Source organism: Leptosomus discolor, chromosome 9 (genome assembly GCF_034619465.1).
Source record: "Leptosomus discolor isolate bLepDis1 chromosome 9, bLepDis1.hap2, whole genome shotgun sequence".
Lineage (NCBI taxonomy): Eukaryota > Metazoa > Chordata > Aves > Leptosomiformes > Leptosomidae > Leptosomus > Leptosomus discolor.
In genome coordinates, this window is record NC_141399.1 from 20,085,462 (window position 1) to 20,102,754 (window position 17,293).

A 17,293-nucleotide genomic window follows, 5' to 3' on the forward strand; every position below is an offset into this window, starting at 1 on the left:
ATCTGCGTGGAGCAGTTCAGGGTGGTCAAGGAAGGTCTCTTCTGTTCTGCAGGGTGGTGATGAAGGTGAACAGCACACAGGGCAGTCATTCGAGAGCAGGGAATCACCCTAGCTTGCAGGGACCAAGAGCGTGGTGGCACGTTATGGATCCAGTGCCTCTCACCTGCACTGCACTTGGTGGGCTTGGATCAGGTCAATGTTGAGCAGTCCCAGAGCTGCTCAGCCTGCAGAGCACCAGGTTCAGGATGGAGAAAAGGAGAAGGAGCTATTCCAGTTTGAAGGGGTGGGGAAGGAGGGTCACTTGTGATATGTTTCAAGATATTTTGTTAAAACTTTTTAGTCGAACTGAGTTTAGTTTGATTCCCCCCACCCCCAATGTTCTCTGCTATATAGAAGAGCTAGAGCTGGTATTCTCAAAAACTTTACAATCAAGCTTTTTGTATGGGAAGGAAGATTTAGGTGTGAGTTTGGGAATTTGCAGTGCTCAGAGATGCTGACATTGCTTCTGAAAAGACCTGTCAGTCGAATAAAAACCATGTTCTGAAGGGCCTTTATCTTGGTATTCTATGAAAATACGAACTTTAAAAAAAAAATAAAATCACTATAATCTCCTATGTTGTTTGCAAGGGAACCTCTCAAGTGACAACAGTTTCTTGAGAAGCCTCTTCTGATGTATACACAGGCATATAGTTGCAAAGAGCTTGTGGTTTGAGCATGAGGTAGGTGAGATATGACAGCTAGGTAAGATTTCAGACCCCGTAGGGGAGGGAGGACATTCTTTCTTACTGGCAAGGCTAGCCTCACAGAAAAGCTATTCAGTAAATGGGCTTATCTATAACAAGATTACCTTCCATGAGGAGATCATTTTATAAACTGATTGTTTCTGCCAGATCTAATTCTTGGCTGTGTGAATATGTATTTATCATGGCTAGCAGTGATGGCCTCACCAGTAGGCTGTTGTGAGGAGAAAAGCTAGAAAATTCCTTTCCATTTTGCAGGTGAAGAATGAAATTCCCTTTTTATTGCTGTGTGCAGAAGGGCAGGTATAGGTCATCTGTTTTCTGCAGTGTATTGAACTTCCATTTTCCTTGTGCTCGATTGCTGTAATAAGCATGCTTTGGAAAGTACCCAGTTGTATTTACACAAATACTTGTCTTTAAATCTTGCTTCCCAGTTTCATAAATCTGTTAGGTCAGATGCTGAGGTCGTGTTTGGTTATTTATTCCAACCCTACAAAGTCCTTATAAGGCCTGCTGCAAGATCCTTGGCTGTGTACTTTTCTTAATATATTTGTCTCTCTTTTCACTCTTGATAAATAAACGCTTTATGTTCTTGTCTACCAGCCAGGCTATTTGAATTTGTGACACAGGTGAAAGGCTGTCTTGTTACCGAGCCTCTTAATTTTAATACAGTTCATCTTTTCTTTGGTAAAATTTATATGGCTCTAATTACAAAAATAGCACCTTGGGTTTGTTTCAAAGTTGTGATGTACCCTGAAGCAATGAGGATATTTTGATGGTAGGAAGCATTCCCTGCATGCTACCACCCTCTCAAATGAAAGGTCTAATAAAAATGACTGGAGTCATACAAAGGGTGACTGGGCTCTGCTCTGTTTGCAGACCTTTAGATCAACCTTTACTGTTATGAGTGCAGCTCGTTGTCCTGGAGTCCTGAAGATCTGTGCCAGGGCTGTTCAGACACAGCCTGCTTCGGGCTTCTTGTGCCTGTTCTGGTTTTCTCGACTCTCACTTGCCAGTTGTTTCAAGCAAAGAGCTGACTCCATTACATGGACACATGCTTGCTAGGAGCAAGCTGGTTTCATTACATGTCTATCAGTCTGGGTTTGCTGTTCGTTACTGGCATTGGGTATGCCTGTGAAAGGGAATCAGTCTCTGTAGCACTGAAGAAGGTTAGGCACGATGGTTAGCCTTTAGCGGTTCAACCACAGCTTTAAAGTGCTTATTCTTTCCTGTATTTACTTATTCTCCTGTGTACCTGTCCTTCTGGTGCAGATGAATGATGGGGAGGAAGGCTTGCTTAGAATAAGCTTGCACTCTGCGAGTTCTGATGGGTTGTTTCCTAAAAGCTGGGAAATTTCATTGATAGTCCATTTGCTGGACTGAGAGCCTTTTGTGGAGTACCAGTGCTGTACAAGCCGCTGATTTAATGAAGCGAATGGTATGCTCTTTCACCTATTACTGTGCAAACAGATTACTAGCTCACATCGAATTGCTCAGTTTTCAGTCTCACTTGTCCAGGTTTCTTAGAAGTTAGCAGACATCATGCAAATACTTCATAAAATCACAGATACCAGAATTGTTTTCAAAGCCAAAAAGGCTGTACTTCTTTTTGCAGCTCATTCCCCGCCCTTTTTCCCTTCTGTGGTGTGAAACTTGGAAGCGGGGTTACAGTCCCATGTATCCCCTGCTCTGAACGTCGTGTTGTCTGTTGGGATTCCCCTTGCGTGGGGCCCCGCCAGAGCCTGAATGGTTATGTAAGGATTTTTATTTTATTCTCAGTCTTGGTCTCTGCCACTAGTTGAACTGGATCACGGGCTGGGTGAATGGGATCCAATCCGATCTGAACGGTGTGCAGCTCTGCCGCTCAAGAGGAGAGAGACCTCCCTGTACACACCCACTCAGCCTTCCTGCTGCTCTTCTCTCTTTTAAAACTCTTTTCCCAGACATGACTGAGGTTGCTCCCACTGATTGGGAGCGTGTACTGAAGCCAAACCAGCTGGGCAGCGCAGCTCCAGGCATCAGTCTCCAGTGGAGCAGCATCTACCTCGGGCAGGGCTGTGTTGTTTGCCTCTCCAAGCAGGGGAGGAGATAGTGACAATTTTTATTTAGGCTGAACACGAGGCATATTTAACTAGTTATATAACAGTGACCCTGGTCCGTCTTGGCTGGATGCAGGGAGGATATATGCGTACTGTCACACCGACTGGGTGGATTCAAGCACTAGGAGCTATTTACTAAAGTTATTTTCAGAAACCTTAAGTGCAGGTTTCCCTGCCTGTACCCTGGACTGTTTTATCAGGAGCCATTTCCCACTTGCGAACTGAACAGCCAGTGAGAGTGGATTTAGTGCTTGCTGGGCTGCAGGCAGAGATAAGTTGTCAGGAGTGACTGGAAACTTTTGTTCTGAAGACCCTGAGCAAGAATAGCGGAAGGGCTGTGAGTGAGCGTTGGGGCAGAGGTCTTGCCTCAGTGCACTGAGCAGCATGTTACTCTTGGATGAGTCGCAGCAGTTTCCAGGTAGGACACAGGTTGGCTTTTTGTGGTTTTTTTGCTCGGGGTTTTTTTTTCCTCCCCTGTTTGCTGTTCCCTCTTGCTTTCCTGTTACAGACCATTCATTCTCCTCCCCTGTGCAAAGGCACTTTACTTAGTGACTAGCAAAGTGCATCAGGAACCGAAGCTCAGGGGCTCAGGTTTTAATTTGCTGCCTGTACCTGGCAGGGATGGAAATGGTTGAATTTTCAGAATCTCGCAATGCTTGTTGGTTTGATGGAGGGGATGTGAGAAGGAAGCTCACTCTTTCTTTGTGCTTTTAAATCTGAAGACACTGGTGATGTGACATTCTGGGTCCGGCTGTTACTGTTTCTGCTGCTGTCATATTGCAATGCTGCAAAAGCAATTTTTAGCAAGAAAGGAAGCAGCTGTTAATATTGGTATAATTTTATATCCAGTGTCCTCTCCCCCACTCCCTTCAACTTTTTGTGTATACTTTCCCCCAACATCCTACTCAATAAGAATTTTGCGAGCTTCTTTTGTCAGTGAAATATTTCGTGACTTGCTGACTGGGCAGCAGTCTGGGCACCAGGCAGAGCTGTTGGTGCTTGCTCCAGATCCCCTAATTAGTGCCTAATAGACTAAGGGCTACTTGGCTCTCCCTGCTTCCCCCTCACAATCAAATGGAAGATACTGGTGAAACCCTAACATGAATTTACAGTTTTGGCTGCCACTTAGTTTGCTTGCTGGTGGGAGAACGTTGTGTGTTGGAAAAAAAACTTTGTTGAGATTTGAAAAACTTTCTACATTTGTAGTTTAACTTGTACTTTGAGGTCAGGTACTTGGGGATGCTAGACTTCTTTCACCTTGTTCACGTGGCAAATATCTCCAAAGTTCATCCTGTGAACTTAATAGGCTGGTCAAAAATGGTCCCCAGGAGTTCCAGCTCTGGGTTTTTCTGGTTAATTATAGGAGTCCAGTGCACTGTAGTCTTTGTGAGGTGTTTTTACAGAAATAAGCCATGCAGTATTTATTGTCTGTTAGTGGGGGAGGTAGAGGTGGATTCTAGCAAAAAAAAATCCACCTTAGCTTGCTTTCTTATTTTTCTGGTTGTGGTGGCAGGACAAAGAGGCTAATTCTGTGAGAGTGAACTGAGAAAAGAATTCTGACACAAAATGGGTTTGGATAAATGAGGAATATGGGTGATACAAGTGGCTTATGTAACTGAGTCTAGATAATAGGTATAAAAAGGGAAGACAGGGGAGGGGAAGATGCTTTTGGAAATGAGACTGTAGGCTGTAGGTGGAGGGAGAATGCAAGGTTAGAGGCCTTCCAAAAATTTTGGGGTCATTTGTACAAACATAAGAGAACAAGAGTGCAAATTGAACTCCTTCTTGTACAGCACTGCTCGTCAAGTTATAAGTCTGGGGCAAGGTTTATCACAGTCTGGTCTACCAGTGGGAAAATTATCTCTTGTTTGAGAATGCATTTGTCACTGGTCTAACATGGTTGTGCTCTGGCTGGTGGATCCAGGGAGGGTCTTGGTTCCACTTCTCCATAGCGTTCTTGTCCCCAGAGAGGATGATAAAATTGCACAAGGTCACAAAATGAGTCTGGGGCAGAACTGAGGCATCATGTTCTTCCTTGCCTTTGTGCTTCATCCACTGGTCAGTATTTCTTTTGCTTTCTGGTTTATGTGGCTTTTTCTCACTCTAGATGCCTGATCACTTCTTTGGGGTGTTCAGAGTAGGAAGCACAGTATATGCAGTTTATTATTTTATAAGTGTTTCTAGAAAGTTAGGGAGGATTTTAATTATTTTTATGGTAGCACCCACCAGCTAGTAAATCAAGGTTTGTTGCAGTACGCTACCTATCCCCCATTCGAAAAGATGCTGTTGCCCTGCAAGAAAAATGTCTTATTTAAAGAGCCCTGTCTCTTCCCCATATACACACACACTTCTTTTTTTACCATAGAGGTAATTGTAATTTTAGCAGCCTTCTGAAGGAACCAGTGCTTGTCAGTTTTCCAGGCTGTAATGGTCTTAGCTTTTGGGGTACTACATGTTTTTGATGTGGGTGTCCTTGTGACATTGTGGCTTCAGTTTTTGTGAGTCCAATTGCATGAACTTTGCAGCCCTTTGTCAAACTCCTTTAGCAGCACCAATATTTTGAAAAGGAAAAGCAGAAACAAATTGTTCTTTGAGTGATGGTGTTTCATCCTGGTCTTATTAGCTTTCTGCAGTGCTCTCAGTCACTTTTCTGGCTGCGCTTGATGGGAGAAATGCCGGTGGAATGTGGTGGCACATAGGCTCGAACTCAACAGTTTGCATTTTTCTCCCAAGTGATGCCTTCCTCATTAAACAGAGTCCTTAAAAATTCCTCTGAAATTACTTTAGAGACTGAAGCAGAAAAAGGGAATGCAGTTGAAGTTCTGTGCTTTGTTACAGTTCTAAAAGAATCCACAACTATGTTTTGTTTTTCCAAGTAGGAAATTATATTTAAGGAGAGGAAAGAGAGCCTGGTGGTTGCACTGTAGGACAGGGAGCCAACAGCTTGGGAGTGCTGATGCCTGCCTGATTTCTTAGTTTCCTCCTCTGCAAGATGGACAGGCGGGTGTTTCACAGGTTATTGTGAGGACCATGTCTTGCTTGTGAAGTCCTTTGACACTGAACTAGTGTAAATATGCCAGGTATTATAATTTTGAAATCTCTCCTCTCTCATACCTTTGCCATCGTGAGCAACAACAAAGGAGCACTCAGATGCTGAAGGATGCTTTATGCTGGGATTATTTCTCATGCTGCTCTTTTAAATGATGAGTGAGTGTCAGCTGTCTTCTCCCCCCCTCCCTGTTAACAGGTCCTGAAGGAAGCTATGGTGAGGGCTTGAGGCAGAGATTAAAGTTTGACTTGTGCTTGTTGTTTTGTTTGCCATTTTCGTGGCCTTGGAAGCCTGTGGCAGCAATAATCCCTTCTTTATTATTTCTCATTGCTCTGAGGGTATACTAGTATAAAACTAATACCACAACTCCCAGCTACCTAGTGTAAACTAATGCTTATGTAATCATTGCATAATGCAGAATGCTTGTTCCCCTACTCGTCCTCTTTTCTTAGTCCATGAAATTTATCCCTAGAAGAGTCATGGTAGCAGCCAGCTGGATTCACTGTGCTGGGAACATGTCAAGCCCCTATATACATCTATTTTCTGAAGTTGGGAGGGGAAATTTATCTTTGTTACCTAAATCAATATCTATCCACCTTAACAGAATAGAGCAGACTTTTTTATTTTTTAAAGTTTTGAACTATTGTGAAAATAAATAAGGTCTGATGGTTAAATCTGATTACTTTGGTTTAGATCCCTAAGGTAATTTTTGTAATCTGTCTGGCAAAATTATATTCTGGGTTACTAGTTAACTGGATTAACCAGAAAGGGGAGGCTTCACTTCCCTCCTGTATGCAGCTTGTTGAAAACTTCACAGCACTTGGCCTGAAACACTTCCTGACTCCAGTGCAGTAGTTTTATGTAACTCAGTTGCTGTCACACACCCCTGGCTTAAGGACAAATGTAACCTATCCCTGCTTCATGCGCTACCTTAACGGATGCGTTTCCTGGCTTTGTGTGAGGAGGCGGCAGTTTACATTTTAGATTTGAGGACTCTTATTGGGAAAAGTAATTTTGTTTATATATCTAGAAGAGGGATGCCAGGTAGCAGTGTTCTGCTTTTCTCCAGTTCCTGCCATCTCTAAGCACTATTAAAATGCTTGATTTGAAATTTCACAACCTTCCTTTGAGCGTATCAGAGCTGGAAATGGACTCAAAATTGCCTGGTGCTCCGCAGTAACCATAAACCTTTCTTCCATGGTGCCTGTGAGAGGGAGGACAACCTGACAGGCACCCCACCTGGGCTGCATTTTGGGGGCTTGTGCAGGAGTGGGAACAAGGTCTCAGAGGGGCTGGGCAGAGCTGCCCCAGCGTGGGGCTGGCCAGAGCACCTACCTGCCACACTCCGGTGGCACTGGGTCCTGGTGGCTGCAAGCCGGTGCCATACAACAGTTATATAAGTGCTCTTTGGTGTTTATGTAACCCGGGTCTCAGCGTCCGCAGCATTGAGGCCTGGCCAGAACAAGAGCTCTTGAGTATTTGGGGCCCAGTTCTGCTTGCATAATCCCAGGGTTAGAAGATATATCGTCTGTCACCAAAGTTAGCTGTTTGATGTTCCAGTTTGCCTCTCAGCACTTCTTGGCTGCTTCCTTTCCCTTTGGTTTTTGGGTGGTATCTTCCTTGCTCCTGCCCTTCATTTCTGCTGCCTTTTGTTCCTGACGGATTCCTTCAGGCCAGGAAAGGACTTTTATTCTGCAGCATAACCTCATCAGTAACTGATACGCTAAAAGACATCTGAAGGAAAAAAAGAAGGGCAATGCTGCTTTATAATTTATCTTTTAAAGTTTTCCATCAGTTGGGGCTTACTTCCTGCCCAAGAAGGAGCCTGGAGATGGGTTTGGCTTTTCTGTGTTCCTGGTCTGGCTCCCTCCCCGTACTGTGGCCTGCAGAGCCTGTGCTGGTGGTGTTTTCTTCAGAGCTCATTTCATGTCTCTCCCCTCCATCCTCTGGTCCTGGGCCGGGGATGGAGGCAGCCTGCCATCTCTCACCAGCAATCTGCGGATTTCACATAGGTGTCTGAGCCCACAGCAACTGATCTCTTTACAGATACCTAGAGAAATGAAGAATGTGTTACTCAGACTTCAAACAATGCTATTTGTTATACCAATATGACAGTCTTTGTGTCTGGTTACAGTGACAAGTATGAACAACAGACCTGAGGTGGTTAACTCCTAGATAAATGAGCAACAGGAATGAAGATGTTAAGGCTGATATACTTGCTGTTTGACAGGTGAGGGAAGCTTCCCCTGGGAGCAGGCAAGCTCTGAGTCTGGGCAGGCTCAGCCCGAAAGATGCCTTTGTGTCTTGCAGTACCGTGGCTGTGACTCATCAAGACACCAACCATTGCAGCTGGCAGCAGAGCTGGGGCGAGAGTGATGGTGGAAGTTGGTTATTCCTCTGATCAGTGGGCTGCCTTTTGCTGGAACTGAGCAGGGACAGCATGCAGCGAGGAGCTGGTGGGCTGCAGGTCGTGCTGCCTGAGGCGCACAGTGTGGCTGCCCTCTTGGATGGGGTGCTGCACGCCTGGCCTGGGAGCTCCCCACACCTGCAGTCCTGGCGAGGAGAGGACATCCACGAGGGGCACCCAGACAAGCTCAGGAGTATCCCACGCATGCAAGAAACCACTGGTGTGGACAAAAGGCTGATCCCAGCTCAGCGCTGGGGCTCACGTTGTCAGTGAGTGGGCGGCTGTTGGTGGCTGGAGAGGGCCGAGAGGCGCCTGGTGCCTGGGTCCCGGCGTGCTGGCGGGGAGCGCAGCCAAGCGGGTGCTGCGGCGAGGGGGGGTAGGTGTGCTGGCTTATATAATGCTTACATAATTAGGGTTTTGTTAAGCAGTTGTGACTGGGAGGGGCGTCCTGCCGTCAAAGACTGTGCCCAATTATTTTCTGAGCAGAACAAAGTCTTGTGGCTAATTAGCTGTCCTGAGAGTGGCTGCAGGGGGTAGCCATGGTCCAGAGTCCCTGAAGGGGCTGTGTCCCCCTTCTGTCCCCTCTTGGGGTGACTTTTGGGAGGAAGGAACGGGGCGTTGATGTGTGTCAAGCTCCAGGAGGGGGCTTTGTGGCTCTCCTGGATGTTGCAGCAGGTAGGGCCTGGAAGAAGGGAGTCTGAGCTTCCCCCTTGCTTTCACCTACACTGTCCTTGAGGGGTTTCACAAGGAATTTCCTGCCTCCAGCCTTGGGGCGTTCAAGTATTTTTGTAATTCCGCCTCTATGAGCAGGTGCTCTGTGCAGACACCTCTCCTGCCTTCGTGCGTGGCATCCACACAACAGCTGCACCAGTTGCATATGGAGAAAGAATATGCTGAAAATATTTAATTTATATTCCACAGCTCAATACAGGATAAGCCAGAGCACTCTGGCTGTTGCCAGCCTCCGAGATGATTGCTGTGCAGCAGTTAGAGAACTGCTGTTCTTCAGGTACCAAGTACAGTTGAACTCTGGCATCGCCTACACACCTCTCCAGTGCCCAGTGCACTGGGAAAACATCATATAACCCCAGAGAGCACCTGCCAGCTTGTCAGTGCCTTTGCAGTTGGGTTTGCTCTGCAGAGTCGCTTCTCTAGCCTTTGGCACAGTTGTAGTTCAGTGTGTCAGTGACTGTGAGTGTTGCAGCTGGAGCTGTGCAATTAGTCTTTCTTGTGCCATCCCTCAGTGCTCCTCCCATTCTTGCTTTGACAGCTCAGTACCGGCTGTAGTAGTACTAGCTAGTACTAGCTAGTCTCTGACAAGCTGTTGCCCACAAGCTACATGGAAGTTCCTAAAAGGCCTGCAATAATATTTAACTGTTCCTTGCTCTTTGTGCCGGACAAGAGAGCTCCCAAAGCAACAATTAACTCCTCGCTGCTCTGCGTGCAGCTACCTTCCTCACCATGCATACACAACCCTGTCCTGAGGGTAGGAAATAAGCCCAAAGACTCAGCAAAATAGTGCTATTTGGTATCCTGAGTTTCCATAGTGAAACGATTTTAGAAACAAACAAGTGTCTCGTTTTCAGTGGCATGTCTTCCCTGGAGTCATTTGAGTTACCCTGGCAGAGAAGTTGGCCTCCCAGGAGGAGGGTGTAGCTCTAGCTAGCTGGTAACTGAGGAGGCAAGGAAGTAACCATCTTAGACAGTGTTCTGTCCACTGAGGGATCTCTTGGACCTTCTTGTGCAGCAGCCTGGGGTAGGGGACCCTTGGGTCTTAACCTGAATGGCAATTTCTGTACTCCTAGGAGTGTTGGACTGTTGCTAGAGCTGAGCTGTAGATGTTTATTTGTGTGTACACAGACAATTGGACTTACTGAGGTTTGCCTTGGAGCATGGAGATTGGATGCAGCTATAGCACTGTTTCTCACACACCTCAGTGTCAGGAGAAGACTATGTTAGTTACAGAAATCTGGCATCTCAAAGAAACATACCTGCTGCTTCACAACACTTCACGGCAACCTGAGCCTTTTAGCAGAGCAGGCTGTATGTGTCAAAACCAACTCACTGCTGAATCAAAGATGCTAAAGAATATTCTCCGGGCTGCATCCCATGCTGTTCTAAGGGCAATTTGAGAGTATTCTGTAAGAAGGGGGTGATGAGGTGAGTTTTATAAGCTTGGGTGCAATAGGAAGTGCCTGACTGTGGGACAAATATTTTGCTGTGTTCTGCATCATGAGTCACACCTCTGTGTGGTGTTTAGGGGCAGCTCCGGCAGTCACACCACACAGGGAGCATCTGAAGCAGAGTTATACAGAGCAGTCAGAACTCTCCTCCTTACAGAGACTTCTAAACTGTAATTTGCGAGTGTCAGTCGAGAAGCCAAACACCTCCCCCTGCTTGTATGTACAGCTGGGGGCAGTGGTTGCTGCTGCTTATTGAGCAAAGAAAACTGGCAACCCCTGGTCTGCAGCACAAAGCAGAGCTGTGCTGTAATCAGGTCTATTGGGTTTTGATAGTGCAGGCACATTTTAAACGTCTAAAGTAGTCCTGCCCCTTGGCATTCAGGGTAACTGGCAGGGCGGAGTGCCTGGGTGTGTGCAGGTGTCTGTAGCTGAGGACCAGTGGGAACTACCTGGGGACCTCTTGGACAGAGAGCTGTAACCCACCTGAAGGAGCAGCTGCTTGACAAGCTCACTGTCTGCATTGATCCTATCACCACTACCCTTGACAATCTCACTGTCGGCGTTGATCCTATCACCAGTACTCTCAGGAAACCCTCTTTCTGGATCTGGTGCCTCTTCTGTTGAGCACTGTGCAAAACATGCAACACAGCTGGTGTTCCAGCTGAGTCTCAGTGCCGACAGTGTGTAAGCACGGGATGGGTTTACATCCTTGTTGGTGACCATGACTGACCCATGGCTGTCTTCTGCTGAGCAGACTTGGGCCTGCTCTTCACCTAGCTGTGCTTGGGCGTATGTGGCTGATGTCCCTGGGCAAGGCTGTGCTGGTTTGTTACCCATGGACTGGTGGCAATGCTGTACTTATTGCAGCAATGTGGATAACTGCCCAGGTCTTCCTAGAGCGCACTAACAGCTTAAGCATGATCAGGCAGTTGTCAACATGCAAACATGGCTGATGAGTTTTTGTGTTGTATAAAAAGCTGCTTGTATAGCCATGTCAGAGTAACGTGTTGAGCTCCTGTTACAAAACCATAATTGCATTTCTGTTGTAGATGTAGGCTTGGCAAAATTGGGGCAAGAATTATTCCATTGATTACCTGATGAGACCTGTTCAACAAGGCTGTTCCCACACTTCCTCCAACTCAAAAACCAAATCTGTTCTTGTACAAAATAGATTTGTGTGTGTGTAGTTATTGTTTCTTAATGTGTTTCTGTCCCAGTGTGGGTCCCAGTTACACAGCTTGGAGCTCACAGTGCTGGAGCACAGCCACATGGCTGCAGCTGGGAGCCTTGCTTTTCATAAGCAGTAAGATTTAGGCTGCATACACAATCAGGAGTTTAATACAAAACAGTGACAAAACAATTTCTGCTAGTAACTGCCAGCTCATGTCACAGGTGTGGTGGGAGCTGTTGCATGGTTAGACTTGTGATTTTATCATTGTGTTAGTTAAGCTTTGTGAAAAGCAGATTTATTCATTGTAGTGGCAAGGATGGGACCAGCCTCGGGAAGCCAGCCATCCTCTGAATCCCACTGCAGCTGAATCGGAGCGATGTTTGGTACTGTCTCTAGTGTGGAAGAGATCTCGGTATCTGGATGCATATGTGTCAGGAATGTGGGCTGAAGCACAGATTGTGTTCCTCACCTCAGAGCTGGTATTAGCAGGACAAACACCAGCCTGAGCAGACATTGCTGTGGCAGATGAGGGCCTGTACTCAGTGCAGGACCAAATTTGTCATCAAATTTTGGGCTTCAGGCTCCTGATCAGATGACAATTATATTTTAATAAAAACGTGTCTGATCCAGCTGTGTGTCAGTTTCACCAGACCTTGTGTTACATATCATTAAGAGGAAAGAAAAGGAAAAATGCAGAGGTGGAATGAGTCTACATAAGGATTGCACAACAAATATGAAAATGTACAGAGGAGTCGCGTAATGGCCTTACCTTTGGGCTGCTGAGCCTTTGGATTTTGTTAGCATCATCCTGAAGGCACCCTTTCCTGGCACAGTGTGGGTGGCGGAGTCACTGGTGAAGGAGGTGATGTGAGTAATTGCTGGGGTATGGGGAGAGAAGTGCTTCCTCTTCCAAAACAAGCATGACTTTGTGCTCTCTGATGCCTTGTCAAGGTCCCCTGGGCCCAGGGTGAGATGGCAGCAGTGAAACCATGGCAGTGTTTGTCTCCGGGACAGCCACTGCTTTAATGACTCATCTCAGAGCACGTGATCACATGTGCAGCCTCCCTGCTTCCCTTTGCCCTATTTCATGCAATCTTTTCATCTAATTATATAACCAGGAGTTGAGAGGGGTAGGGGGAAGGAAATAGTACTGAAGAATTGCAGGTAATGTGACTAAAATGTGTCTGTAGCTCAAATAGCAGAGCTGTTGTCTGTGAACCCTGGGAAACTGGGTTTATTCCCAGCACAGTTCTCTGTCTGCAAGTGAATGTGATGCGTGATGTCTGAGCTTGGTGGGAGGACAGGGCTCCAAGACCTTGGCTGTGGTAGGAGAAATACTGTGACTGTAGTGGCAAACACCTTTGCCTTTATCTTCACATGCAACATAACTTTCTTGCATTCATCAGGAGATGTGTTTCATCCCATAAGTTGTGGATACCTGTTTTTCCAGTATGTGTAGGACTTGTTGGGACTGATGTTCACAGAAATGTTTGGTGTTGGTCCAAGGTGGGGTGAGCCCTGAAATGGATTCTGACATAGACTTTGAGCAAATGCAGGGGCAGGTCTGGTGGGATGTCTGGAGAGGAAGCTTGCAAAGTTGGTGCTTTTGATGAAGGTGTGAATCTAGTTCTTGTCATCTTGATTTTAAGAGGTGATGCTGGTGGTAAGGTTAATTTAATAGGCATATTTACATGGCAGCTGTAGAGATGCCTGTATGTGTAATATGCTGTACTGAAGCATCCTTCATTTAAGTTCCCGGCTTCCTGAGAAGGGATGGTCTTTGTCTCCAGATCCCACGGAGTCACAATGTGATACTTGTTGGTTCTGTATTACTTCATCTGCCACATTCTTCTGCGCTGATGTTGTCTTTCCTTCAGAGTTCTGTCTAAGTGTCATTTCAGCTCAGTCATTAGCTCAAATACACGGTATAAACAAGAAAGCTGATTATGAGATGAGGTTCAGGGTATCTCTTTGCCTGACACAGGGGGACAGGATGTTTCAAAGAAGCTATTACAAGTCTTGTCAGAAACAGTTTAAGGGAACCTTTTGAACAGAAACATTTCCTTTCTCTGCTCTGCGAGCATTAGCTTGGTCACTGGCAGCCTGTTGAGCAAAATGTCACTAGAACAAGGTGTCATTTCACATAGTGCCTTAAGACTGAAATGAGCCACTACTGGAAGTCTGAAAACAGGAGAATGCAGAGAAAAAGAAATATATATGAATTATAATGTGGAAAGAGTATTGCCACTTACTTTTGGTTTTTAAAAAAGCTTGCCAGAAGTTACCATTTAAATCAGGAGAGTGGAGCCTGATGATAAAACCACTGAGCTACCTGCTAAGCCATGACCCAGTGTTTGAACCAGATAACCTCTTGCATGGTATGTTTTGTTAAATTGAAGATGATTACATAGGTGTTGTATAAACGGAAATTTCTGCCCCACTTGAATGCTGTGAAACAGAGAAAAAGAGATTTGAGTCCCTTGTTCTAATCAGAGCTCGTCAGGCTCCTGTAGGAAAACAGGCCCTTAGGAGCAGCAACTGCTCTACATGGACTGAAATAATTTTGCCTTGTTTTCCTGTCAGGACACTTGTGGGCTGTGTTGAGTGGCATTAGCCTTCGCTTTCACTGGAAACAGACCCTTCACTCTAAAACTTTTTAACACTCTCTGAGTGGCTGTTGGAAAGGGCCTCCGTTTTGACCCTCAGAGAAACATGCTTGCAAACAAATGAAAATAGGGATTGTTGGTTGGTTCCTATTCAGCTCAAATTCTCATGAACGCTCATGTAAAAGCCAGCTGCCAGCTTGGCACAGTTGTTCTCATGTCATTACCTCCTTGTCTTTTCAGACCAACCCCAGGAAGCTGTGTTCAGCAGTGACCATGTTGAACATGTGGAGGATGGAGAATGGCAGCGCTCTACTTCAACTACCTCATCTCAGAGTGAGCGGGCAGAGCGACTCTTGCAGAACCAGCACAAGAGCCTGGCCTCTGAGGACACCAAAAAGAAGAGGGCTCAGAAACCGTCTCACATGCGGAGGAACATAAGGTAAAAAGCAGCAGGACAGAAAGAGCTAGGTTCCTCTATAGTCCTTTGGGTAAAAACAGGATCTCTGGACTTTGCTTCTGAGCTACATTTTGCCATTGCTGGCAGACCAGATGGCTTTTCTTTTCCAAACCCTTAGGATTTCACCAGTGGGAGTAGTATGATCTTAGACTGGAGTGCTGCATGTGGGTGCAAACTTGTTTGATATTTCAGAAGAGTGAATATTTGGTTATGGAATATATTGCAAAAATTGTGTATTTGCTTCTGGCCTTTAAGACGTGTAATTGAAACACAATACCACTGTTAAGTAAATATCCAGTTTCAGATATCTGCTGATGAGGATCCTTTTGCAAACAGCCTGAAATATAGTCCTTCCCTCTACTATCCTGGGTACTTGTTGGCAGGAATGCTGATACTGTGACTGGTGACTGAAATATTGGAAATCAGTTTCACCTGGATTTTATAAAGCAGTAATTGTTTGATTGCCTAAGTCACCATATATATCTGGCACAGGTTGTGAGGTGCTAATTCACTATGAAATTTTGTTCAAGGGGATCTAAAATGCCTAGAGTCATAATGAAGCAGGAACTCATGTTGCAGCAAGTGGCTCTTTTGCCCTGTATGTAACATTCTGGTAGTCTTTGGTTCATATTTATGCTTGTGCAGATTGATTTTCTTAAAGCCGAAGGAACGAGCATTGAGTAGGCCTTGGAAATGGAGACTTTGTTAGGACAGAGGAGATGTTCCTGCAGTGTGGGATTGGGCAGATTTAAAGGCTAGTTTGAGGGAGCTGGATTTTACCACTGCTTGTGCCGCACCTCTCCTCTGGCAGAAGAGCCTTCATTTCCAGGGCTGCACATGTGAAACTGAAGGGGGGGGAAAGCAACTTTCAGAAGTAATGAAAACTACCTGTAAAGGTAAGGTGTTTTGAGAGCATCCTTTCAAACAATTGTTAAAGCCATTAGAGGTCCTAGTTCCTGAAAATACTATGCCAGAGGAGAATCAGGGTGATGACTTTTTGCAGGGGAATTGATGCCTTTTCTTCCCATATATCTTCTTTGCATGACTTTGTGCATTTTCTATTTATAAACTGCATAGCAATAAGTAACAGCCTCTCAGACAGAAGAACTAGTCTATGATAACCCAGTTTAGGTATATACTTAACCACTCATGTTTTCTCTCCTTCATTATTTTGCTTCTATCAAACTTTTATCTTTTCCTTGACTAAAAGTAGTGTTACCTATAGTTGGGGAGTACAGTTTTGAAATAGCTGTAGAATTTGTCTGTAGTTTTTGCCAATGATGTTCCTAGCCTGTGTAGCTAAAACAGACTACCTGTAGCTCATCAATCATCTTTTGAGCCAGTACAGCCATTCACATTTTTGAATTATTGTTTGAGTGTAACCAAATCATGTTTCTCTGTTTGCTCCTGTGTTCAGAAAGCTGTTGCGTGAGGACCAACTGGAAGCCGTGACAAAAGCAGCCCAGCAGGAAGAGTTGGAGAGACGGAAACGGCTAGAGCAGCAGCGGAAGGATTATCCAGCCACTATACCAACCGTACCCCTAGAGTTTCTTCCTGGTAAGCAGTGGGAGATGCAACCCGAAGCAGGATTTTTAAGGATAGAAGCTGAATGAAGAGAAACGTGCCATGCTTGTCCATGATAGGACAAAGGGTAATGGTTTTAAGCTAAAAGAAGGTAGATTCAGACTAGATACAAGGAAGTATATAGAAATAATATGAAGAAAGGCTGAGAAAACTGGGTTTGTTCAGCCTTGAGAAGAGAAGGCTTAGGGGAGACCTTCTTACCATGTATCAGTACATAAAGAGTGGCTACCAAGAAGATGGAGACTCCTTTTTTTTACAAGGGGTCCCATGGAAAAGGCAAGGGGTAATGGATACAAGTTACTCCTGGGGAGATTCTGATTGGACTCCAGAAGAAACTTTTTCACCATGAGGACAATTAGACATTGGAATAATCTACCAAGGGAAGTGGTGGATTCCCCTACATTGGACAATTTTAAGACTCAGCTTGACAGGGTGCTGGGCCATATCATTTAAACTGTATTTTCACCTTGAAAGGTTGAACTACGTGATCGTTGAGGTCCCTTCCAACCTGGAATTCTATGATCCTAAGAAATTTTTTTTGATAAAGGTGGTGAAACACTAGCACAGATTGCCCAGAGGGGTGGTAGATGCCCCATCCCTGGAAACATTCAAGGTCGGCAGGTTGATCGGGGATCTGGGCAACCTGATCTATCTAAAGGTGTCTGTGCTGACTGCAGGGGTTGGACTAGATGGCCTTTAAAGGTCCTTTCCAACCCAAACCATTCTATGATTCTATACTGCATGTAAACTCTTGAAACAGCAGTTCCAAACCACTTGTTGGTTCAGTGTAGTCAGTTCCCCTTCTGAACTAGTTCTGAATCCAGATGCTGTGGCTGCATGGGGACAGGTGCTGGGTAAGTTTTGTGGAAGATATTTTGACAAGTTAATTGTGTGTAAGTGGGATGCTGGAACAGGTCTCTTGTCTTTCCAGCTGAAATGATATGGAAGCTTAAACCAACAAACTTGACAGAAATGCTATGTCATTGGTCCAGACCAT

At 45.4% G+C, this 17,293-nt stretch overlaps 1 protein-coding gene across 1 annotated transcript in view; it reads left to right on the forward strand.

Moving 5' to 3' along the window:
* Positions 1-17,293, forward strand: part of RAD54L2 (RAD54 like 2) — a 44,568-nt gene that overhangs the window by 10,810 nt on the left and 16,465 nt on the right. The window contains exons 3-5 of the mRNA XM_009958600.2: positions 8,651-8,653; positions 14,521-14,694; positions 16,130-16,269. Coding sequence (XP_009956902.1) covers positions 8,651-8,653; positions 14,521-14,694; positions 16,130-16,269 — 317 coding nt within the window. The remainder of the gene's footprint in view (positions 1-8,650; positions 8,654-14,520; positions 14,695-16,129; positions 16,270-17,293) is intronic.